At 35.6% G+C, this 26,032-nt stretch overlaps 1 protein-coding gene across 6 annotated transcripts in view; it reads right to left on the bottom strand.

Moving 5' to 3' along the window:
- The window catches only part of AP-2alpha (adaptor protein complex 2, subunit alpha), a 240,462-nt gene that overhangs the window by 18,020 nt on the left and 196,410 nt on the right, over positions 1 to 26,032 (bottom strand). For 5 of the 6 annotated variants that reach the window (XM_081737837.1, XM_081737840.1, XM_081737841.1 and 2 more), the window contains exons 16-19: positions 23,022 to 23,099; positions 5,387 to 5,516; positions 3,523 to 3,661; positions 1,758 to 1,902 (exon numbers count right to left, since the gene is read on the bottom strand). In XM_081737837.1, the coding sequence (XP_081593963.1) occupies positions 1,758 to 1,902; positions 3,523 to 3,661; positions 5,387 to 5,516; positions 23,022 to 23,099 (492 nt within the window). The remainder of the gene's footprint in view (positions 1 to 1,757; positions 1,903 to 3,522; positions 3,662 to 5,386; positions 5,517 to 23,021; positions 23,100 to 26,032) is intronic. The other variant, XM_081737839.1, reaches the window with a different exon arrangement.

The following is a 26,032-nucleotide window of genomic DNA, read 5'->3' on the forward strand; positions in this document are numbered from 1 at the left end:
AAATTTTATTTGGACCACTCCTCCTATTTCAATGAATAGCTAAGTGCCTATTTTTATGAAATCTGAAATAACTTTCTGATAATACAATAGTCTCAACTACATATATATATCTTAATTTATTAAAAAAGAACTATTCTTCCAAAACTAAGTCGCATAGTACGGAGCAGGCCGGTAGCCAGCCCAAAAATGCAGGGGGGGCCGGCTGAAGTTAGGATGGACCTGATCCAACCATATTATAGTTTATTTGCAAGCCTATAGTGAAAATTTTAGGGGGTCAGGAAAAATTTACGGGGGAACCAGCCCCCTACACTTCCTGAATACGGGCCTGGTACGGATCTGATACTAGAGATGCGGATAGTCGAGAATCTGCTGTATTTTATTTATTTATTTATTTATTTATTTTTTTTTACTGGTACAGATAAGTTGTGCATGACGTGCAGGAACTTTGCTGTGTTCAAGATGTTATTTTTAGTTTTTGCAAAATTGTTGAGGAAGTTTTTTTTTTTTTTATTTATTTATTTAATTTTTTCTTTTAATTTCCAGTGCCTATTTTCATATTTTAGTGCTTAAACATCCAGATTCTAGTTATGAAATACAGTATATATAGGTAGGAAACCTATTTGTATAAAAGGTTTTGTGTCCAAACATTTCGCGACCAAGCGGCCGCACTTAAACGTCTCGCTCCCAAATGTCATGGACCCTGACCATCGAGGTGCTTGTTTCAAGGCGAGTCCTCTTACCTCTCACCATCGTGGTGCTTGTTTTAGGAGAGTCTCCTTGCTTCTCACACATCTCCATTGCTTACTGAAACAAATGTTCGAAATGGTGCCCGTTTTCTGCAACACACATTGCAAGTGTTACATGTACAGCGAGAGTCTGACCATGGATTGCGACGCACGATCGCAGTCCTTGCTTCATAGACTGTAATTTGAATGATAAAGAATGTATCACAGAAAATAGTCACCATTTCGAACATTTTCTTATCACTTGTCAACGGCGTTTAGGAATGGGCACGAGCAAGTTCGAGAGAGTTTTGTGAAACTCGACTAGAAATAGATTTCTTTGAGCTCGACTCGAAACAAACATATTTGAGCTCGACTAGAAAAATTCCCTCCAATTAGGCCTATCAACCGCTCGGCTCACATCTCATTCACTAACGAGCCGAACCGAACATAAGCCGAGCTAACAGTTCACCCAACCGACCCTGCTCGAGCTCTAGACTCAATTCAGCAAAACAGAGGAAATGGCTCATCCCAACCGAGCCGATGGCTCACCTCAAGCGAGCTGGCTCGAGACATCGGCTCAGTTGAGCCGAGGCGAACTAAGGTCGTTATAAAAATCCCTTGTCGACTTGTTATCAAGACGAGACTAGAGGCGACCAGTGTCCCCTCTCGTGAGCAGCACAAAAAGTATTTCACATTACTGCATACATTTTACATTATTTTCACTTTGCAGTCTCATCAGGCCATGATTTCAAAGCGAGTTAAAACGAGCTGAATGAGTGAGCTATTTATCAAACTCGATTCGACTCGAAACTCGAGTTCATAAACAATGACTGGGCTCAGAACTCATAGGGTAGGGGGGGTAGGGGGTTGTGTGTGGTATCATTGGATGTTCCCCTTCGAGACGAACAACTTTTATTACATTTTTAAAATCCGATTTGTGGTTTTCCAGATATTCTCGAAAACAGTTTTAAATGCCTCACCCGGTATATATATATACACACAATACAAAAACGAAATACCAATAGTACTTACCCTCCTAGATTTTTCCACCTCGCAAAGAATGATTCTGCGTTCATTTCCGTCGGTTCAAAAAATTTATTTATAGTCAACGGCAGTTTCAAATTAAGTTTCTGCGGCACATTGTTGTACAGAAAGGTTATCACCATATTCGGAGCATCTGTAAGAAATTTAAATAAATAAATACAATTATAAATAGGTAGAGCTTTGTGTAAGCACTTTATACAACTAGATATATTCTACATTTGAACGTGTATCGTTTCCTCAATTTCTGATATTCCATGTTAGAAGCTAACAGTATAATCGGTATGTGGAAAGCTTCGCTAGGAACTTCAGATATGCTAAAAATTAATCTCTACATATGGCAAGAATGAACTGGAATTTTTAGTTTATTGCTACGTGAGACCAACAATTTACACAAGGAATTGGTTAACGAATTTTTGGGATGAAAATAGCAGTGAAAAGAAAGGAAAGAAACCAGAAAAACCAACAAATATGCATGATCATTTATATAACTTAGAACTAATTAAACCAGAGATGAGTCATCGTACTCTGAAATGGAATATAAGCTAGCTTATTTACAAGTTTACAATGAAATCCAAACAATATGTATTCTGACCGAATCAAGATGTTCCAGAAACATCATTTATGGAAAGAAATTTATATACGATCAACAGAGGTATGTAAATAATTCGTAGTCATGGATATCGAATTTTACCTGACATAACTGTGAAATACAACAATTACAGCTAGATTAGTTTTTCTTATCAAGTTACTACTTCCCTCAGAAGCGGCGAATCAGATGACACTTCATACAGTATTCTCAAAAGAACCAAGGGGCCGCGGTGACTCAGAGGAAGAAGCAAACCTCTGCGACACATGGTTGCGTTGTATGGCAAAACTATCCTAGTACCCTTTATAATTTTTCTATACCATCTAAGTGGATTAAAATTCAATTTTCAAGAGCAGATGTTAATAAGTAAGAATCTGCCAGCAACACTAAAAATTCAATGGGTTTTCGGCAGATTTCCAGAGAGGTTCGAAATTATATAACAAGAAACAATCTTTCTACATACAAGGATACTGCTTACTTTTCTCTATAAATATGTATCCTATAGTGTTCATTAGCAAATATTTAATAGTGTGTGTGTGTGTTTTTTTTCTTCTAAGGACTGAAACTTGATCATTATTTCAGTCTACGAATCAAGACAAATATTCCTTGATTAAAAATCAACACTGGCCTTGTATCCAGAAAGATAATTTCTTCTTGCTGTTTGATTTCGAGTGTTTAGGAAGCTGAATGCACACTTTTTTTTTTTTTTTTAATGTAAACAGAAATCAATTATGCGTCATTGTGCTGGAAGAACACACTTGTCCACACATATATAAATAATTTCTTATCTTTATTAGTGGCAAGCTTCGGTAAATAGTTTTTCTACATCATATCAGTGGCTTAAAGTTCCATTTTCAAAAACAGATGTCCATAAAATATATGAGGATTTACAAGCCATAGTACAAAATTTTTTGGGTTTTCAGCAGATTGTGTGTTCTAGTGTTTTAACAGTGTTCTACGTAGATGAATACTTACGAAAAGAAATAGTAGCAAGAGAGTAGTTACTTAGAAAACCCCCCCAGAGTAGGTCGAAATCATATAAAAAGAAATAAATCTTTCCAAATAAAAGGTCAATGTTTATTTTTAATCTAAAAGAGAATGAGTTATGCTCGAACAACTACTACATTCTATGCACATACTAACAATAATCAGTACATCAAATCCTACCTGTAAAATCTTCTACGCACTCGGCGTTAACTAACTGTTGAACCTGCGCGCCAGCTTCCAGTACTGGTTCCACAGGTTTGACTTGGAGATTCAATTTTGTGGCTAAATCTCCCTGACATGTTATACTTGGCGAAAAGTTCTAGACAGAAGAAAACAAAAAACATTCGAATGAATTGCTAGCATTGGATTTCTAAAAACACTACATTACCAATTGACAATACACTAGCAAAGACATCTTACTAATAATGACAGTTAAAATATGCGAAACTAACAGGTTTTCAAATAAGACAACCTTTCTCTACTTAATATATATGTTTTTCAAAGAAATGAAAGTCACAATACAGAAAGGTCTGCGAAATTGTGTTGCAAAATATCGAACACAACGAATCTTTAAACATTACTTATTATTGAAAAAGAACATTGCAATATTCTCAATGCAGTTTTTACTATTAAAGCATGTTGTAGTTTTCAATGGCGGACTCAAATTTCAGAGAATTTATCAAACTTGTCTTATCTGAACAAAGCAAGGAATTTTAAACAAGATAATAGACCTGTAACTTTATTTTTCTGAACAGTCAATTAAGCCAATGGTACTCAAAATCTATTGTTGAATATACATTTGTATTTTGTTTTACAATTTGCACTGAAACGCGAGCTTCTGATAGTTAAGAACAGTCACCTGCAAGTTATTTAATACTGAATGAAAACTGGAAGGTAACTGACCTTTTATTACAGTAGAAAGGCAAATAAATCTAATGGCAATAGCAGTGACGCTAGGTTTGATTTTTTTTTTCCTCGGAAAATTTTTGGGAGATAACGGAAATAAGCATACTTCTAATACACTGAAGCTCCACTGAATTAGGATAGCTGATTAGTAAGGAATTTCTATTTCTTTAGCCTTGCTAACGTAACGATGTATAGACAAACGTCTACGGAAGTTGTTAGGAAGTAAGGCCTGCTAAACGTCTTCCAGAATTTCCCATAAATCAGGTAAAAGGCCAGGGATGCAGAGTATCCCAAAGGTGTTCAATGGGATTTAAATCTGAGCTGCTCTTAGGCCATATCAACAGGGAGAAATCAGTGGAATGCTCCTCGAACCAGGCGATTGCCAGCCGGGTTCTGTGACATGCGCAATTATCCTGCTGGTACACTCCATTTTCAACTAATGTCAGAAAAGCATGAAAGGAAGTACGTAATCGTTCAGCACATCTTAGTACTTCGGTGTACTGAAAGGACATGGTACATGCACCAAAACATTGCCGAAAGGGAACACTTGGACCATCACGGAACATCAAAAGGACGGATTATCACGAGACACTGGAGCTCAATTTCTAACTTTTCACGCTTCTATCTCCGCAATGGTTGAGATCGAGGATGTATCCCTTTTCGTGTTATGTTCTGTTGGGACAAGGTATCCAACGAACATAGTCTCGACTTGAAGTCAGTTACACTTGGATACGTTCCCTCGTAAGTGCGTTGACTTAGGAGCAGTGTACTTCGCAAACTAGCTAAACCTAACGGTAAGTCTTACATATTTACACTTTTTATTAAGCCAGTGTAAATATTTTGCAGAGACATTGTGTACAACGTCCCTTCAAACCTTGGTAACTATAACTGCCTTTTATTTGATGTTTAGCGTAATGAATATTAGAGTGTGTGCCCGCTTGCGAGGTCCTTCGACATTTTGCGTACATTATCATCTCCAGATGCTCTGCAAATGTAGTCTCTCCTCTTCACTATGAAATTTACTTGATAGTTTGCAATTACAGGCATCACATCTTTAGTTGGACAGTAGATACAGTAAATTTTCACATTCTTTGCACACACGATCACAGACAGAGAGAGACGTTCCTTGTAAACTTACCTGTAAAGTGAAAGATGTTTTGTTCCCATAAAACAAACCCAGCCTTCCTAAGTTTTGCCGGAATTCAGATTTCACTCCAATCTGTATCAAATCATTTTCAAATAAGACACCATTATTCTTGCACACAAACCTAAAATGATGTGCAAAAAGATGTTACTTATGCTATTTATGCAAGCAAGGGTTAAATAGTTATATTAAACACTATAAAAACAGTACTACACTGAAGAAAATTATGGAAACAAACAATATGACACTGTCTAAAATGATCAACCTTAGTATATATATATATATATATATATATATATATATATATATATATATATATAAAAGAGAGTTCAAGTTAACAAATAGACCTGAATACAAAATTAATGGTTCAGGTAAGTAGTAACTCATTTTTCCAGCTTCAGGTTATTTATTTATTTATTTCGCCTTTCAGATAAAGAATTCTTGCCAAGATTCGTTTTACAATACTGTCTTCAAGATTAATAAATGCAAAAGCAATGCAGCATCAAGATAAGATAAATGAGAAAGTGTGTGATTATTTTCGGACGTTCTGTTTCTGGTTAGGTGCATGTTACTTCGTAATCGGAAAGTTCCGTGTTTGAATCCTCCAGCTGCCTATTTTGAGTTATTTTAGGGCTTCCCTTCAGTTTCAATAGGCCAGGATGATTGTTTAATTTAACAGAAGCGAAAGAAAATTCCTTCCTAGTGTTAGAAATTTTCAGTCTACAACAACATCACACTGCCTTTTTGTGGAACCACTGATAAAATATACTCGCAAATAATCACCTTATGTTCTTTCTGAATGATTTTAAAGTGCCAACATATTATCACAAAATTTATATTTTCAATTTCAAATACAACCATGAAACATTTTCATGTTAACAGATTTTCCAGTATCCGTATTTCTGCAATTAGATCATCACTCAGTAGTATTCAAAATGAATAATAATAATAATAATAATAATAATAATAATAATAATAATAATAATAATAATAATAATAATAATAATAATAATAATAATAATAATAATAATAATTTATTTATTTATTGTAGATGATAAAGGCCACAGCCGGGGCAAAAATGGTCATATATACAATAATATACAATAAAATATTACGAGAAAAATACAAACAAAACAAAAGAAATTAAAAATATATCAAGTCGTCACGACCAAATACAAAAAAAGTAAAAAAAAAAATAAAAAAATAAAATAAAATAAATAAATAACTAAATAAATAAAAATGTTACACATAAGTTTGATACAAACTAAATTATAAAATAAAATTACAACATAACCTCGATTCAATAACTATTAAATTAAACAGGATGTATTATTAAGAACTTAAATATATTAAACGTAATAAAAATAAACAAATTAGAAAAAGATTTATAATAATACACATGGACAAATATAAACAATGTAGGTAAAAGAAAAACAATGTAAATTCAATAGACAATATACCAAACCATGGTGAATTTTGTATATTTATTAAATAAAACATTCCAAATATTGTTTTTTGTGTATTGTAAAATTCGGATCAAAGAAATCAATTTTAAGAGATCTTTTATTTATATTGTCAACACTAGTAAATAGTGGAGAACCAACCAATTGATTATTACATAATATGGAACGGTAAACCCTAGACTTATACAGGGAAACTTTGATATATAAATATTCAATTAAATTAACTCTAGCATGTATTATATCATGAATAAATTTGATTTGCCTTAAATTTCGCCGAACTTCAAGAACTAGTAAATCCAGTTTAGCAAGAATCTCCCTGTTAGTCATATCGTATAATTTAAATTTATATTTTAACCAAGCCAAAAAAGAAATCTGGACTGACTCCAGAACTTGAGTGATACTAGTAAGATTGCGATTTCAGATTAAACTAGCAAATTCCAAATGGGATCGAACATATGCACAATATAAGATTTTACATGTTGCAATGTCTTTAAAATCTCTAGCAACCCATTTGATGAGTCCCAGATTCCTTTTAGCGTTGGAAACCATGGTAGAAACATGATGATCAAATAGTAACTTAGAATCCATCATAACACCCAAGTCTTTGTTGATTGAAACAGGTTGAATTGTATGCTGATTTATTGAGTATGAAAAATACGATATATTCGTTTTCCTAGAGAACGATATAATTTTTATTTTGTTCAATTATTATTATTATTATTATTATTATTATTTACATGAAGACGCTTTGTGCAAAACTTGATCAATGTTTACTTACGGAACAAACTACAAGGTGCAAAACCACTCAATGATCTGACAGGTTGCGTATCGAATACTAATGATGTTTATACTCACTTAACTATCAGTTTTGTTAATTTTCACTGTGGATGTTTCAACGACCGGCTTGTGGCTTTCTTCAGTACAACTTTAGGGAATTTTACGTTACTTGACAGATCACTTACCGACAACATTCCTGCAGTGTAGAATAAATTATTATTAAAAACCCACCTTCTTACCCACTCTGAATTTATTTCTTTGTTCTTAAAAGAACATCCCGAAGAGTTAATAATGTAATAATTCTAGATTCTTTTGTTCTCTGTACGGTGAATGCTACTGTAATTCTGTGATGCTTTTCCACTTCTTACTGCTCTTTTGTTTCTATAAAAGAGCGAAGCAAACGAAACATTATGTTGAGATGGGTACACCCCAAAGATCTCTGGTGTATAGTTTAAATGTATCGGCTCTCACCCGAGAGTTTTAATTCTGTAGAAAAGAGGGAACACAACGTAGAAACGAGGGGCACTACCGTGCCGTGAGGGGTGGGGCGACGGCCCCGGGTGCCGAAGTATGGGGGCGCAAATTTGAGGACAAAGAAAAGAAGAAAAATTACCCGGAATATTTTAAATCAATAGCAGTATTTTTTAATCTAATATTTAATTTGACTAATGTCAGAAAATGCATGTGCACATACATAAAATTGAAGGAAAAAAAAGTAATAAAAAGTGCTCAAAATCAAGGAAAAGCAGGGTTTATTTTTGAAAATTTTCTTACGCTTGGCGGCTAGTCTATCGACCTCACTCATATGTGCAGGGGCGCCGTCGTACACTCTCGCCCTGGACGCTGATTTTCCACGGCACGGCACTGCCAAGTGGATAATAAAAGAAAACTAGTGTAATCACATCATTAACCTTTCAGAGTGTTCTTTCAGGAAAAGGGAATTTAGAGTAAGACAATAGTTTTGACAGTACTTTATTCCACAGGTCACGACTAGTGTGAATATTTTTTAAGTAACGTAAAATGCCTTAAAGAAGTCGTGTTGAAGAAAACGACAAACCAGTAGCTGAAAAGTTTACAGTGAAGAGTAACAGCACGAGCGCTTAAATGCAAACATTATTAATATAAGGTGCAAACTAAATGAATTTTAGCTCTAGATTACAGTTTAAATTTTTTACTGTATTGGTTATGATATTGGAAGAGTGCATTCCTAGATTAAAATGTTTAAATTAAGACACTACTTGCATTTCTACGTTTGTATACTCTCTACTTGCAGTACAACAAGATCTTGAATTCTACTTATTATTCCTTTTACTGTAAACACTTTTAATATGGGGGCTGACCTTAGATCTACGACACTAAACCTAACATATCGAATGATCAAAAACGAGAATTCATTTCGTGTCGTACACAAGCTACATCTAAGATCACCACAGCAATGTGCTGAAATAGACTACATTTTGTACACAACCAAAAAGCTTTGAACCGAAACGGGTAAAATATATAACCCAACCGTAATAGAACTACCCGTAATAAAAATAGTTAAATTCACTGACGATATATATATCTGCGTACTGTATTAGGTACTAACACTTCGGAGCCACAAGTCAGGCTACCGTTTTCTGTTTTACTTGATGGAGAAGAGGAAAGGGACGGTGTAGAGGGTTCACTCAAGGGATTCCTATTTTGATTTCGATTATTAAGTATACGGTAAATAACATCATATCGTGTGTTATCTCAGAAATCTTCAGTTTACTCCCACAGATTCATTTCACTAATTCTTTTATAATCATTCATCTTTTTTAATCTAAAGGGCATAACCATATTGACTTAAATCAAATCTTCAGTGTCAATTCTGTCCTACTGATTCTACGAAGTATTGCTGACTTGATTTGTTACGATTTCTATTAAACTCACATTCCTTTCAGTACAACAAAATAATCTTAAGTCCCTCGAGAAATAGGACGCAGTAAAAATGCTCCAAGCAACTTTTTTTTTTTTTTTTTTTGTTTCAGTTTGGTAATAAAAAGACGAGCTATGGATTATATATCAATCCTCATATCCAGTTTTAAAAAAATAGTTTTTTTTAAAAGTAAACCTAAAAATCGTTGCTATACAATAACCATGCCAGGATGAAACTGATAATGAACTAGTCATGTCCAAAATGATTGTCGCATACTATAACTGTCTTCTTGTAAGAATATAATTTGATAATGATTTTGCACGGTACTTTTAATACTGATGTTATGTGTATAATCGGGAAATGTATGTTTGTGGTAAATTTCATGGGAAAAGAATTATAAATACGAAAATTAGAATGAGTAAAACAAAATGTTGCTAAATGGACAAGAAAGTTTTATTTTCGTGTTATTGTTCTTATTTACTGATCTTTTGACATTAAATTTAGCACATACATGTCTTTGCCGATTAAACACATACTAACATTGTAAGAAATACCGGGCGAATTAGTTATTAAATTATACTCCTACAACAACATATTTATAGACATGTGACAATAATTTTGGACATGAGTGTACACCCTCATCAAAGTTTTCATTATAACATTAGCAAGACAATTCATAGTATGATAAATGAGATATAGCTCAAAATTATCATTAACTCTATAACTTTAATAACACTAGTTAACAAAGGTTTTGTTACATAAAAGGAAATACCTGTTCTTAAAGGAACTTTTTGCGCTGAATTCGAATATGCACTCGGTTTTTTCTCCATCACGTACGATTTTCCCGTAACAGAGGGATTTTCGGGAAAATCCCTCAAATTTCCCTTTTCGTTTATTTTACACCCCAAGATCTTGTCCCCTTGCATATACTAACATAGAAATTATACCTAAGTATACTTTGATTCATATTTAACAAACCCTCCAAGTTTCGTAATAATCGCTTTATTCTTTCTAGAGAAATAAATATGTTTGTATGTATACTGTGTGTACTGTTCATTGCACCTTATAGTAATGCTTTCAGATCTCTTAAGTTGAGGTAAAACGTTTTGCTTTATTACCACAAACACATATATAAAATATAATACAATATAATTTACAAGTGTGACAATTTACAATAAACAATAATACAAATGTACCAAAAGGTCATGAAAAGACAATCAAAACTATCACAATATATGAAACTTCTATTGGGTTACAAAAACGTACACTACTTCCTTCTTTTGTAAGAAATGTTGCATTCTCTAACAAGACCCCAACAATAGTCCCCCATCATTGAAGGATCCCATCGTCCCTGGTACCTTTTCTTCATTGCCATTATATCTTGGTGGAATCTTTCCCCCTGTTCGTCGCTGAGAGCACCTAGGTTAGCAGGAAAGAAGCTGAGGTGGGAGTGCAAAAAGTGGATTTTTAAAGACATCCTACAACCCAACTCTTTGTATTTCTGTATCATGTCCTGTACGATTTCTGTGTAACTCTCAGCTTTGTTATTGCCCAGAAAGTTGCGCACAACACACTTAAATGCTGTCCAGGCAGCTAGCTCAGCACTGTTTAACTTGCTGTCAAAGCTATCATCAAGCATTAATTTCCTAATTTGGGGACCAATAAACACTCCCGCTGAAATCTTAGCATCACTCAGGTTAGGGAACTTATCTCGCAAATACTTGAAACCTTCACCAGATGTGTCCATGGCTTTGACAAAGTTTTTCATAAGTCCTAACTTGATATGAAGTGGCGGTAGTAATATCTTATTAGGATCTACCAAAGAAGCGTATTTGACGTTGCATTCTCCAGGTACGTAATTCACTCTAGGTTCCCATTCCTTCACTTCATAATGTTTGTCATCAGCTCGGCTATCCCATAAACATAAAAAACATTGGTACTTCGTGTAACCGCACTGCAGTCCTAATAAAATACCAACTACCTTGAGATCACAACATATTTGCCAACAATGGTCCTTGTAATTTATAAGATTTAGCAAAGTTCACATGGTGTCATAGGATTCCTTAATCTTCACTGAGTGCGCAAGTGGTATAGAAGGTTTTTTATTTCCATTATGTAAAAGGACAGCTTTAAGGCTGACCTTTGACGCGTCGATAAATAACCTCCATTCTTCTGGAACGTAAGGAATTCCTAGCTCCGCCATCAACCCATTTATATCCGTACATACGCACACATTATCTTGCATTGAGAAATAGCTTGAAAATTGAACTTGCCTTTTCCTGTACACTGATATGTTCGTTTCTGCATCCAATAAGTTCCACTGCTGGAGCCTTGATCCCAGAAGTTCCGCCTCTTGTTTTGTCAGGTGCAAATCACGGACTAGGTCATTAAGTTCACATTGCCGGATGAAATGTGGCTCGCGAACACAGTCAGGGATGAACGTTGGATCCTTGGATGTACATGTTGATGTCGATGGTTCATCAAGGTCATGATCATCATCAGAGTCTTTTGGCCATATCTCTTCCCAGTTGGTAGGGGGCTCGGGAAGTGGAAGTTGTTTTGCATTCTGTTACATTTGATAACAAATATTGATAACCATTTCATGAACAAAACGAAAAAACTTGGAGAATTGTATATATATGTATTAAGATATACATATACTGTACGTTAAAAATAAAAAATACGTTGGAAGTACATTCTATTTTTATACACGTTTCTAATTTACAGAGAGCAATACAAGTGTGTTGTTGGCTATTGTAAATATTCATTTTTATGTCTGTGTTTGTAGTAATAAAGCAAATCGTTTTTACCCCAAGTCAGGAGATCTGAAAGCATTACTATCAGGTGCAATAAACAGTGCACACAGTATACATACAAATATATTTATTTCTCTAGAAAGAACAAAGCGATTTTGACGAAACTTTTAGGGTTTATTAAATATAAATCAAGGTATACTTAGGTATAATTTCTATGTTACTATATGTAAGGGGACAGGAGCTAGGGGAATAAAATATCTGAAAAAGGGAAATTTTTAAGGGAATTTCCCGAAAATCCCTCTGTTACGGGAAAACTGTACGTGATGGAGAGAAACCGAGTGCATATTTGAATTCAGCGCAGAAAGTTCCTTTAGGATCAGGTGATTTTTCTCATGTAACAAACAAAAAGTTTAAATTTGTTAACTAGTGTAATTTTTCTTTAACACTGTGCAAAGACGACGACATATATCCATTGACCTGAACAGCATATGCTTAGGACGAGAAAGATAGAGAGATCTATAATTATAATAAACGTACTCTATTATGAGATTCTTTAAAAAAAAAAATGACCTCAAAGTTGAGATATTTATTAATACACAACGAATGAAACACGCATTACTTGACCCGGGGTCTTTGGCGCACTGCGCCGATGCGTCCGCTCCTAAAGCAACCATGCTCTCTTTGGAAGTGTGAAAGAAAGAGTATGGCTGTTCTAGGAGTGGACTAGGTAGCGTAGTCAGGACCCGGATTTAGCATTTTGGCGCCCCTAGGCCCAATAATTTTTTCCGCCCCCTAGTCTGGTTAAAGTTACTTTCCTAAAAACCTTTATTAAAAAATTATATCAGGCCTATATGTTAATTGCTTAAGCACCACTCCACGATGCAATTTTATCACTGCAAGTTTTTTGAGGAATTTACTTGATTCTGAGCTTATCAAAATACCGTTAAGGTATTAACAAAAGATTGTTGAACTTTACCAACAATTATTTGTTCCAATGAACTTCAAAATCAGAATGCTTTTTATTAGCCTGATTTTTTTTTTAATCAATTCAAAAAACATGTTAAGTTATGGCTATTTATTTTTATTTCTAGATATTTTTTTTTTTTACTTTTTTCTCTCGGCGGTGCCGTCCCCTGGGAGCTTGCGCCCATAGGCCCGGACCTACCGGGCCTATTGAGAAATCCGGCCCTGAGCGTAGTGATTAACGCATCGGCATGGTATGCTGGAGATCACGGGTTCGAGTCCCGATGCAGCCCTGCACTTTTTCACTCTTTGTGTATTATTAAATTCGCACCTACAAAGGATTTGTTGTGTAAAAATATACGTTTAAACAGGTTGTTTTCCTCCTTTCATTAATATAATTGGGATATTTATATTTCGTTATTTGTTTAAAACCTGTCCCATTGGATTCTAGGTCCTAACAGCTAATCGGAAACTTTTTCAAGCATGGGTACTTTTACCACTGATATTAGGGTAGTTTTTTCGATAGAAGTCTGAGAAATTCTATACATTTTCAATACCTGAAATCAGAATTTATACAATTCCAGGTTTTCTAGGGCGCGTGCGCATTCTGTAAACGCAATTTCCGCTGTTACCAGAATTTTATATTATAAAACTACTACAAGCTGATACTAATATTAGCTAATCTTTGTAAATATCCAACACTTCTATGCTGATAAATATAAACAAACCGATCAAAACAATACTCTAGGTACTTCCCAATAATATGCACTTAGAAGTTATTAGCACTAATAATGACCGTTCTGACATGAATGCAGTACACTTTTCACCACGAACCAGACTGTTTCCACTGAGTTCGAAAGTCATTTTACAATGAATACTAGCTGAACCTGCACTTGCTACACAGCGCATCATTCACATATGGGCATGAATCTCCTTGTCATTCCTCACATCTGTACATGTCCCTTTACAGGCACAAGTGAAAGACGTCTTGATAAAAATCGGCAAAGGTTACCATAAAGGAGAGATTTTTTCGATTATTTTTTTTCAGTATCTGCAAGATTTGAGCCTACTTCCAGTTGAAGTTTAATTCATGCATTCTTTCTTTCTTCTTGCATACGGTATATAATAAGCAAATACATTACATAATTAATGTCAGTGATATATGGTGTTCATTGGGCAAAACACTCCAAACAATAAAGATTCATGTTACACTAGAGAAATGGCTATCCTCTGTTTTTCATTATCATTTGACCATGAAACAAACGCCTGAGATATACAGCCCTTGTATACAAATGTGTTGGAATCTATAACTCGTAGGATATGATACTTTAAAATTTCAATACTTCCAGTGTATCCCTAAAAATTGTAATGAAGAAATAACGGCCATGTTTTCTAAATATTCCATTAGGACTGGACAATCTACACAAAATCTGCAATCGATCAGGGAAAACGGCATCTTTCTAGAGCTTATGGTTCCCGAGAACTTACTGTCGGAAGGACTGACCACAAACATATAAACTTTTCTACCATTTTAATATATAGACTAGCTGAACAGCGCATCCTTCACATATGAGCATAAATCTCCTTGTTATTCCTCACATCTGTACACGTCCCTTTACGGACACAAGTGAAAGATTTATTGATAAAGGTCAAGAGGTACCGTAAAGAGGAGATTCTTTTCATTACTTTTTCAATATCTCGCACCGTTTGCAAGATTTGAGCCTACTTCCGGTTGGAGTTTCTAATTCATGTATGATCAGTAGAGCAATTCAAAAGCATAGAAAGCATAACAACGCTTTACACATATGGTTGGTACCTTAAACATGGTTGTGGTTGTCGAAGGGTCCAGAAGAAACTAATTTTAAAAGCATAATAAAGCATAATTTTAGAAAATAAAGCATAAAGCATAATTTAAAATATATAGCACAATTCTTGAAAAATTCTATTTAACTGCAAATTTAACATACTGTATTAATATTTTTTAAAACCAATATTTACAACGCAAAATCATTGAGAACATGACAATGCAACAATGAAAAGCTTATTTTTATTACTGTAAACTTCTTTTCGGTGTAATCCTTTGATGTGGAGAAAAGAAAAAAAGTAAAAGAAGAAGAAAACTTTCCGCCAACAATGAATAGTATACAAGAACTCTACACTGTATTGTTATGTGTACCTCTTGAACTCGAGCACTTTCTGTACTTTTTGGTGGCATCATTTACTTTCCCCTTTCTCTATATACGCACCTCTAAGGTGCACACAAGTGATAAGAAAAACTAACTCGAGCAGATCTCTCTTTACAGTGCATTAAGTAGAAAATTCATTAAATATAAAAGTAATTGGTTGCATAAAATATTAATAAATATATCAAGATATTTAGAATATTTAATATATAGTAAATATTATACATTATACACAATTAATGTAAAAAATTAATTGAAATTAAAAATAAAGCACAATAAAGCATAATTTGGAAAAAAATAAAGCATAATTAAACAAAAAATAAAGCATAATGTGGGTTGCTCTAATGAGTGTTTTCTTTCTTCTTGCATGCAGTATGTAATAAGCAAATACATTACATAGACATGACATTAATTATAATGTCAGTGATATATGGTGTTCATTGGGCAAAACAATCCAAACAATAGATTCAACTTAGACTGGAGAAATGGTTATCCTTAGATTTTCATTACAATTTGGCCATGAAACAAACGCCTGGGAGATATGCAACCCATACATACAATTATGTGGCGTTGGAATGTATAATGCGTAGGATACGATGCTTTAGTTTTTATTTTTTTAATTTCAACACTTTATGTGTATCCGTAAAAATGTAATACAAATAATGGCAATGTTTTTTAAATATTCAATTAGAACTGGACAATCTACGCAAAATTTGCAATCGATCAGTGAAAACGTCATCTTTCTAGAGCCTGTAGTTTCCGAGATCTCATTGTCGAAAGGATTGGCCACAAACATATAAACGTCCACAAATGTATAGTTTAAAAGAATTCCAAAGATGGCAGCACAATTCATTTGCTTTGAATTTGGAGAAGGCTTATTAAAATTTAAAGGCTTTGAACAATTTACAGGAATAAACTTTATGAAAAAGATATATTCAAATGATATACTTAAAGTACAAATTCTTTAAAATATTTGTCTCTGTTAAACATGAAATGACAAATAACCGTAAATCAAAGGTTTGAAATCTAAAATTAGAGGTTGTAGCTCAGGTGTTTTTATTACTATTGTAGCATTTTAATAGATAGATAAATCGCCTTGTAAAGTTTGACTGAAGATGTATCTTGAAGACTCGCATCAGTTCTTCATTTTCATTTCCAAGTATTTGATATGTACAAGACCAGTACGATATTCAAAGTTTGATTATTAGTAATAACAATAATAATAGTAATATGGTGGTGAATTATTATTAATTACAGATTAAGTATGTGAAAAATTACCTCAGAGACGTAAAAGTGACTTCCGGCGTAGGAATCAATAATGACCAGATGTAATTGGCCGAAAAACTAAGTATGGAAGTTAAGTATTCAAACCAGGAAAAGTCAAGTTCAGAAAAAAAATCCCAAATACTAAAACATGAAGTTAATTATAGAGGAAGAATAAGGCAGCACTCTTAAAAGCGATGGAAGCAGTATGCAAAATAAGAAAAAATAAAAATAGGTAGTAGAATGACAAAATATGACAGGCACAGAGAAAAATAGAAGGCCTAGAAGAAAACAGATTAATGGAAGGAAAGAAACTAGCAAATAAAATAATTAAAGGGGATGAAAAATGTAGTAACCAGAATTCATTTCTCATCTGGAAAAAGATTGATGAAAACAAGAGAATGCTGTATAGACTAATAAAGAACAAATGAAAATATGCACCGGCAATCATCACATAGTTAGAAATTAGAAAGGAAGAATTATTTTTAGATTTGCTAAAGACAAACCTCACACAAGAGGGGTCCAATAGAAGTATTGTGAGATAGGGAGCCCATTTCAAACGCCACGTCATCTGGAACAAGTAACAAGTTGAAGTAATCATTTCTTTTTACTGTGTCAATGTAACTTACTTTATTTTGCATTACACTATCACAATTATTCATTACATTATCGAAATTATTTATTACACAATCATTACATCTGATTGCGCATCTCCATATCACGTTTGGCTGCGTTAATTTTTCAAATGAGAGACAACTTCTCAACGTTTAGTGGCGCTAGCATCAAAACAATACACGATCGAATTGTTTACACAGTGATAACTGCCTAGCGTGTTTGTGATTGATCGAAGATGGAAAATTACATTTCACAAGAGCTTGTAGATATGCTTTTAATGTACGGTACAGAAGGCTGTAGAGCCCGAAAAACTGAATGGGTGTACAGATAAAGATCTCCAGGAGCTCGTCCCTGGCTAAGCGGTTAGCGTACATGCCTTTGGCGTGGAAGACCCGGGTTCGATTCCCGGCGGGAGCTCATGTGGTTTGGATTCTACGTTAATGAGTAGGTCCACGTCTCATATAGCCTCGCTGCTGAACGGGACGTTAAACTCAAAATGAACTCAACTCAAAAATTTCCAGACAGACATTATCCGAACTGAAAGATATCTGAGTTGAGCTGAATTTCAGTTTAGCGTCCCTTTCAGCAGCGAGGCTATGTGAGACGTGGACCTACTGATTAACGTGGAATCCGAACCACATGAGCTCCCGCCGGGAATCGAACCCGGGTCTCCCGCGCCAAGGGCGCGTACGCTAACCGCTTAGCCACGGAGGAGCTCTGAAAGATATTTCTTGGCGTAGATAGCAACTTGAAGGAGAGAGAGTCTTTCAAGCCAACAAGAATTGACCAAGAGTGCCAGACGATGAAAGGTTCGCTCACCAGAATTTGACAAGATGGTGTTGGATCGTGAGGAAGAATCTCCATCAACAATCATTCTTCAAATTGACCGTCACACACGCGCTTCGAAGGATAGTATTGATACGTACTAAAAGAAAGCAATTACATCCCTATTACACACAACGGATGCAAGAAATAGGACCTAAAGATTTTGCACAAAGAGTGAAGTTCTGTCAATGGCATGTCCAACAATATGATCTTTTACCGAACTTTCTACAACTTCATTCATGGATAACATTGTTTTTTACTCGCGATGGTATTTTTAATAACAAACTTGTGTGACACTGATGATTCTGTCTTAACTTAAGAGCTTGGATTATATATGATTCACTTATCTCTTGCCGCTCTGCCTGCTGTTAATTCGAGATGTACTTCCGAGTTGTTGAACACGCTTTGGACGTGGGTGCAGCATGACGGCCCAAGTGCCCACTTCAATGTTGACGTTCGCTATCGCTATAATTTGGATACCAAATTCCCTAATCTATGAATTTGAAAGGGAGGTCCCATCCGGTGGTCAACATGCTCGCCGAATGTTACTCCTCTTCGATTTTCTCCTCTGGGCACATGAAGTCATTAGTATGATTTGAAACATCAGTAAAATCCGAGGAAGATTTGTTAGCTAGAGTCCTAGGTGCCTGTTTGACTGCGCAGCAGACGCCGGGTATACATGAGATATCTGACAAAATTTCATTCCGCGCTCTGCTACATGTATCGAGATTGGAGTCAACGCTTTTGAACAGTTACACTAGGTTGTTTAATAATATGTACAGTAAAGCAGTAATTTGTTTCTAATAAAAAAAAGAAACAATCAGATGTAAAGTTATGCAAAATAAAGCAAGTTACATCGACACGATAAACAAAATAATTATTGCAACTTCTTGCTTGTTCCAAATGATGTGGCGCTTGAAATAGGCATTATCGACTTCAAAATACTTATGGCAGACCTCCCAATCATCTGTATAAAATTGGCTCAAGAGGTTACAGAGAACCTCTAAATGATAAATAGAGGAAAGAGTGGGTTAAAAAAGCATGTCCAAAATGACCGATATTAAGAGTCGAATCCATAATTTTCGAGATCGCCAAGATGATTGGTGACAGTCCTAATATCATTTAAGGACAAGTTTAGGCAAAAAGGAAACATGTCAACTGGCCCTTAAACAGACAGGGATCCATCAAAAGGGTTGCTCTTCCTTATTTATTTCTTTTCCTCATTTCTTTAATTTTAAATATGAGCAGTCTGTTCATATTTGCAGATGAGATAATGATTTGAGAAGAAAGCTAAGTTTCACGAAAACATCAACTATCCATTTCACGGGTGTGTAAAGTGCGTTAAGTCAAAAATTAGTGTTTTAGAGAAATCGCATTTGAAAGTTCAGACATAAATCCAAAATCCGGTTTTGGAAAATGATTAGTTGTTGTAGCTCTTCATGTTAAGACTGTTTTTTTTATTTTATTTATTTTTTTATTTTTTTAATTTATGTCTTAAAACCCAAAACCGGATTTTTGGACTTTCAAATGTGACTTCTCTAAAGCACTAACTTTTGACTTAACACACTTTACACACCCACCCGCCAATTCTTGAACTACCCAACCGATCTCGATCAAATTTTCAACATAGATGAGATTCGAGCCTGGGAGTGTTTTTGTCATTTCACTTTGACGTGCAACGTAGAGGAAGGGAAGGGGAAGATTTAAAAATGACCGAAACTGACCGCTATTAGTGTCGAATTCATAGTTTTCGGGGTCGCTGAGATGAAGAGTGACACTTCCGATACCGTTTAAATCCATATTCAGGCTACAATAGTAATATTTAATTTTTACTGTCATTTCTATCAACCACATGACATAAGGAGTTGAGCATTTAAAGGCTTTATTTCAACCCAGCAAAGCAGGTAATCAACGTTAGTGATCGAATAAAAAATCATCAGTAATAGGTTCAAAACAGGAAGACTAATTTATATTTACGTCCTTGATCTTATGACAAGACTTGCAGTTTAAAGTGGAGTTTAAACTACTGTAGCGCGTTTGAGCTCTCTCACCGGAAATCGAATCAAAGGTCTAGTGCTCCAGATATGAACATTTTACAATCTGATAGTGATCTTACTCGACTCAAACTATCCTCGAAAGGGCTCGCGCTCCCTATTCTAAATAAGGCTCGCGATAACCCAATCTCGTGCCCATTTACTTCACTGGGCTTGTGCTCGCTATCCTCAAACAGAGCTCGCACTCAGGTTTTGGTTCCCTATCCACTTATAACTCCTATGCTTACGCGTCTTCACGCTCAATTCTTGAGATCGACTTGACTGACAGCCTAACAGCCACTAGACCGGCAAAGAGGGCGTCCGAAAGAGAGCTGAGAAACCCATGGATATGTACAGTCCACAGAAAAAAAAAAAAAAAACCCTGCAACATGAGCTTGTAAGTTTATTGTGAAATTACGCCTAACAGTACAGGGAATCAAAATAACGTCTAAATGGCACGAATCACACCAGGAGAAACCTCGGCGTCCTCCCCTGCACATTTATTTTGGAACAAAAGACTTCGTCGTTTCGCAATAAACTTACATGCTCATGTTGCAGGTTTTTTTGCTGCGGACTGTACAAATGAAACGAAAACGGGCACGAGGAAGACCACAAAAAATATGGGTGGATGAATTACTGTATTGTTGAGAAATGTAAATGAGTTCCATGGACACCACTTTCGAAATCGACAGACAGCCATTGCATCCCGAAAGACCCTTTATTTCCAAAATATCATCATCATTCCGACTTAGTCATAATATTGAAATCCTGAATAGATGATCAGAGGCTGGTTTCCCTGAAAATTTCAAGAAACAAAAAAGAAATTACATCGTCACTTGTTTTCTTTCTAAGAAAAACGTTAAATTATAATCAAAAAGCAAACATCCAGAAGTGTGATTGTAATATTTCTGAATCCTTTCTGTGCCTGTAGGAGATAGAATTGCCAAAAATGAAAGTCTTCGCTCTCAAAGTACAATATGATACAGACCTTAACTTACAAAAGTCTTGAACACACATCTTACCATCCCTCGAAACGTCTTCACTTTAATAATTAAGTCTTACCTTAAATTCAAACTTCGAAACTTTGCCTACGGTTTCATACTATAATTAATTTCTCTCCGCATGTGCTCGAACATATTTGAATATCTCTCATTATTTGTTATAATTACAAAGTTAGCATAAATGATTCATTCGTTTTAAAAAAGGTTATATTTTTAAAAGTATTACACGTACACACATGAAAGATATATGAAAAGAACCACAAACTCACTAAGTTTGTACTGTGTGGAAAGTATGTGGTTTATACTAGAGACCTGCACGGGCTGGGCTCGGCCCGAAGCCCGGCCCGGCCCGCAGGCCGGGCAGACTTGGTTATTTCTTTATGCCGGGCCGGGCTTGGGCGGGCCGACACTGATTTCTCTTCAAGTCGGGCCGTGCTAGGGCCGATTAATTGCAATTCTTTAGTAATTATTGACTTTCGTTAAACAATAATTAGAATAAAGGCAAACGTTGAAGAAGTATGCCCGTGAAAAATGTTACAAAATGAAACTTTTAAAATATTTCGGGCCCGGACCGGGCTGGGGCCAAGAATTTTTAAAAACTTATCGGGCCGGGCCGGGCCGGGCCGGGCCGAAAATCTCCACAACTTTTTGGACCCGGGCTGGGCTGGGCCGGGGCTAGGTACATTCGGGCTGGATTGGGCTCGGGCCGAAAAATTTGGCCCGTGCAGGTCTCTAGACTGTCGAAAATGGAGGGAAAGGAAGAAAAAAGTTTGTGTGCTTGAATATGCCAGATGTTCGTCTGTTATAGCTGTGCAACGCGCTTTCAGAAGAGAATACGGAAAAGAACAGCCATGTAAACAAAGCATTTTGCGGTGGTATCGGCAATTTAAGGACACTGGTTGCTTGTGTAAAAGGAAAAGCAGCTGGTCTCCCAGATCTCCTGATTTAACGCTCTGCGACTTCATGTGAGGGTAAATAAAGGACCATCTTTACGTACTTCCCCTACCACAATCTTTAGTCTAGCTCAAAGAACGCATCAGTGCTGCAGTGCAGACAATTGACAGGATTATGCTACAAAATGTATGGAATTCGCTGGAGTATATTCTGGACGTGTGTCGTGTCACTACTGTACAGGGTCTATAAACTTGGTGAGTTTGTGGTTCTTTTCATATATCTTTCATGTGTGTACATGTAATGCTTTTGAAAATATAGCCTTTTCAAAATGAAAAAAATCATTTATGCTAGTCCTGTATTTATTCCTATTTTGGAGGCAGGGGTATCATCCCCATTTTCTGAGCTCAAACCACGTAACGTTACAGAATGAAAGATGTGTAAAGAATGGGAAATGAGATGGGATAAGGTTCAGGATAAAGAACAGCGGAATAAAGGAAGTAGAGAAGAAGTGTTGTACACACCAAGAACTGATAGGATGCTGGAATTCGAGAATTAAATTATAATGGTTATATTGTTTATTCAGTTACTTTGTTTAAAAGAAACTTGCAATTAAAATACTTTTTTGTAACAATACACTGAGAGTTTCCAAGACATTTTTTTTTTTAAATTGGCGTTATCTTCCTTCGACGTACACTGTAATTATAGCATGCGTAACATTAATAGTTTACAGGGTGCAATGCACACGCACACATAGGTATATATAAAGTATAATGCACAGTTGAAATAAAAAATAATGCAGAGTTAAAATAAAAATAAAAAGACATACCACACACTTTCTGACCCATCGACACATGCGTCCTATCACTGATATTTTTTCCACTAGCTTTTGCTATCTTAATAAATACACTACAAGTTCATGTTTTTTTTAAAAAAATATAATCTTTTGAATACTTAACTCTTTCCCGATCATGTTATTAAAAATGCACACAATTTCCGCATCCTCATTTAGACTTTCTGTTCGGCTGAATGAAACTCTAAAACATGAAAAACAGAGCGATTTTCAAGATTCCATTCATTAATCGCGAAGTTCGTGAAATTCACTTTAAATTTTGTTAAATGCATTTCACGAAATGCACATGCAATAGAAAAGGAAATAAATCTTTAAATTTGTTATGTATTAAAGAACTTACCTTCCGTGTTATCGATAAAACAGCTACACTCAATCCAATATTATGAACTGATTCTTTACTAACTTCTAATGAGATAAAGGGTTTGAAATAGGAGCATTGTCAATTTATTTATTCATGGGGTTTAAAAAACATTTTTTCGTAACTGAATATATATATATAACGAAAGCAAATTTGGTTTAGTTTTTTTAAAATGTCCGATAGTTTTGAACTCAGAACGTTTCGAAGTACCGCGCATCTGCAAGTATGCTTTTGGTTCTGGATTAGACTCAAGGTGTGTGTGTGACAGAGGGGGGGGGGGGGAGGAGGAGGAGGAGGAGGTACAATTTTCAATGTTAATCCAACACTAAATGGAGCCAACACAGAAATTAATATTGTGTGTTGTAAAACAAGTTAAATATAATGACATTGGGGTAGATACGATGACCATGCCTCACCCAGAAGAACGTGTGCCATCTCACCTAACCGGATAGATTCCTTCGTGGGCTGGACACAACAGTTTATGTTATACAGTTGAACTGACAACATTGGAGCAGGACAAAAAAAACTGAAGCATAAGGGAACCATACATACCCTCAACGCCGAGAATTAAAAATAAATACTTTGTCTCGTATCCACATAGTTCTAGTCAATCTCGATGACATTTTTAAAAAATAAAAATTTCTGATTATATAATGCGTAAATATAAAATGTAAGCAACTGATTTAAATTTGTCCTTTTTATATTTTAACAAAAATGAAATAATTCAGTCTGCTTGATTCGTGTTTAGGAAAATTTCTTTCGAAAGTTTACGACAAAATCAGTTCGGTAGACCATTAACTCAAAAAAGACTAGTCCAAACAAATTTGCAGTCTGTTTCAGAACTACATTATTTCATGATTAAATATACTCATTTGTATTGACCTATTAAGCATGATTATTCTTGATACACATTATAAATATCATAGCTAACAAACTATAGAACTTAAGTAATTTACAAGTTCAACGTCACGAAAACATCACTAGTAGTTCCTACTCTGTGCCAACTGCATCCAATCAGAATTATTACTCGTCCATCAGATCTTGCTTTACATTATGGTTAATGATTGTGGCTTCACGAAAGGCTCTTTTTCCTATATAAACACTCCATAAACCTCGCAAGAGTAGATAATCGTTTCAGGTTATGATAACGAATTCGACTGCTAGATAGCCGTACACGTAAAGAAAGCAAGAGAAGTTATTGCGGATAGTTCGAAAGGGCTATATGTTGATTTGCAGGGAGGATGGTTATTGTGTGTGTGCGAATAGTCATATGGCTCCGAAAATAACGATCTTTTCGGGAAGCTACATATGTTTCCTTTCGACATTGGTTATAGTATAGCCAAATACAAAGGCTGTTATAGAGAATTGGCAACACCACCTATCATCTCGACACTATTCTCGTCGTGTAGAATTACTAATTCTGTACGCATAACAAGTTATCACATGTTTCTGAACCGCGTTAATGAGTAGCTGTGTTGATTTGTGTGCAACGTGTTTCGTTTACCTCTCCAGGTTTTTATAAGATTACATTTAGCGATGAGTAAAAGCGACATGCCATAAAATTTTGTTGGCGTTTAGGTAAAAGTGCTGCGGAAGCATATGCAGCGTTTCAACAGGCATATACCGATCAAGACAGACTGAGTAAAGTCACAGTGTACAGATGGCACAAGTTGTTCCAAGATGGGCATGAATCAACCACATTGCTTCCGCATCCTGGACGAATCTCGTTCGTAATTAACGAGACGCTAGTGAATGCTGCCAATTATTCGTGGTGATAGGCATATGTCTGTGAGAGCGCTAAGTGCACATTTGGGCATATCAAAGGCCACCGTCCACCGAATTTTGCGTGATCACTTGAAAATGAAAAAGGTTTGCTACGCATTTTCTTACAGTAGAACAGATACAGCAGCGTGTGGAAGATACATATGGAAGACGATCCCCTCATTCTGGATCGAATCATAACTGCCAATGAAACCTGATCTATGACTCGGACCCTTTTATAAAACAAGAAAAAGCACATGGAAGTCACCAGTTGTCTCGCAAGAAGAAAATGCGACAACCGAAGAGTGCAAGTAAGGTGATGCTAATTGCACGAACACACTGTCCTTCTCGGGCAAACGGTGAATGAAGTGTACTACCAAGAAGCCATCGAGACTCTTTGCAAAAAAGCAGCCACATTTTAAGAACTCCTTTATTTTGCATCACGATAACGCGCGCCCACATACCGTCCGGGCTTTTCAGATTACGCGACGAAGAGAAAAATAAACATTTTCCCGAATCTAGAATCCAGCCCGGACCTTGCACCCTGCTACTTTTGACTATTTCCACTTTTAAAGGCCACTTTACGTGGTCATCATTCCATAACGGACAAAGAAGGAATCAGCGCAGCGCAGGGTTTCTTCAGTTCGCTACCGACGATGAATTTTCAAAGAAAATCTTTAAGTTCAACGTCCCACAGTTATGCCGGTTTTGCTAAAGGAGACGCTGATAATGAGAAATGAGTGAAATGGTGAAATGAAGAAAGTGGGAGGAAATGGGAGAACCCCGAAAAAACCCACGAGCACGGTGTTTGTCGACCACAAAGTCCACACTGAATTTTCAAAGATTCACAAAATGGTGGAAGCGTATGGACACTTGCTTAGCTGTCAATGGTGCCTATTTTGAAAAAGATGTAAGTCTACTCGATATGGCTTATTCTGAATAAAAATGTTTGGTTGTGTTAGTTTTTGGTTTCATTTTAATGGTTCTTGGAGGGGTCC

The sequence above is a fragment of the Thermobia domestica genome, chromosome 14 (assembly GCF_964235325.1).
Source record: "Thermobia domestica chromosome 14, izTheDome1.hap1.1, whole genome shotgun sequence".
NCBI classification, from domain to species: domain Eukaryota; kingdom Metazoa; phylum Arthropoda; class Insecta; order Zygentoma; family Lepismatidae; genus Thermobia; species Thermobia domestica.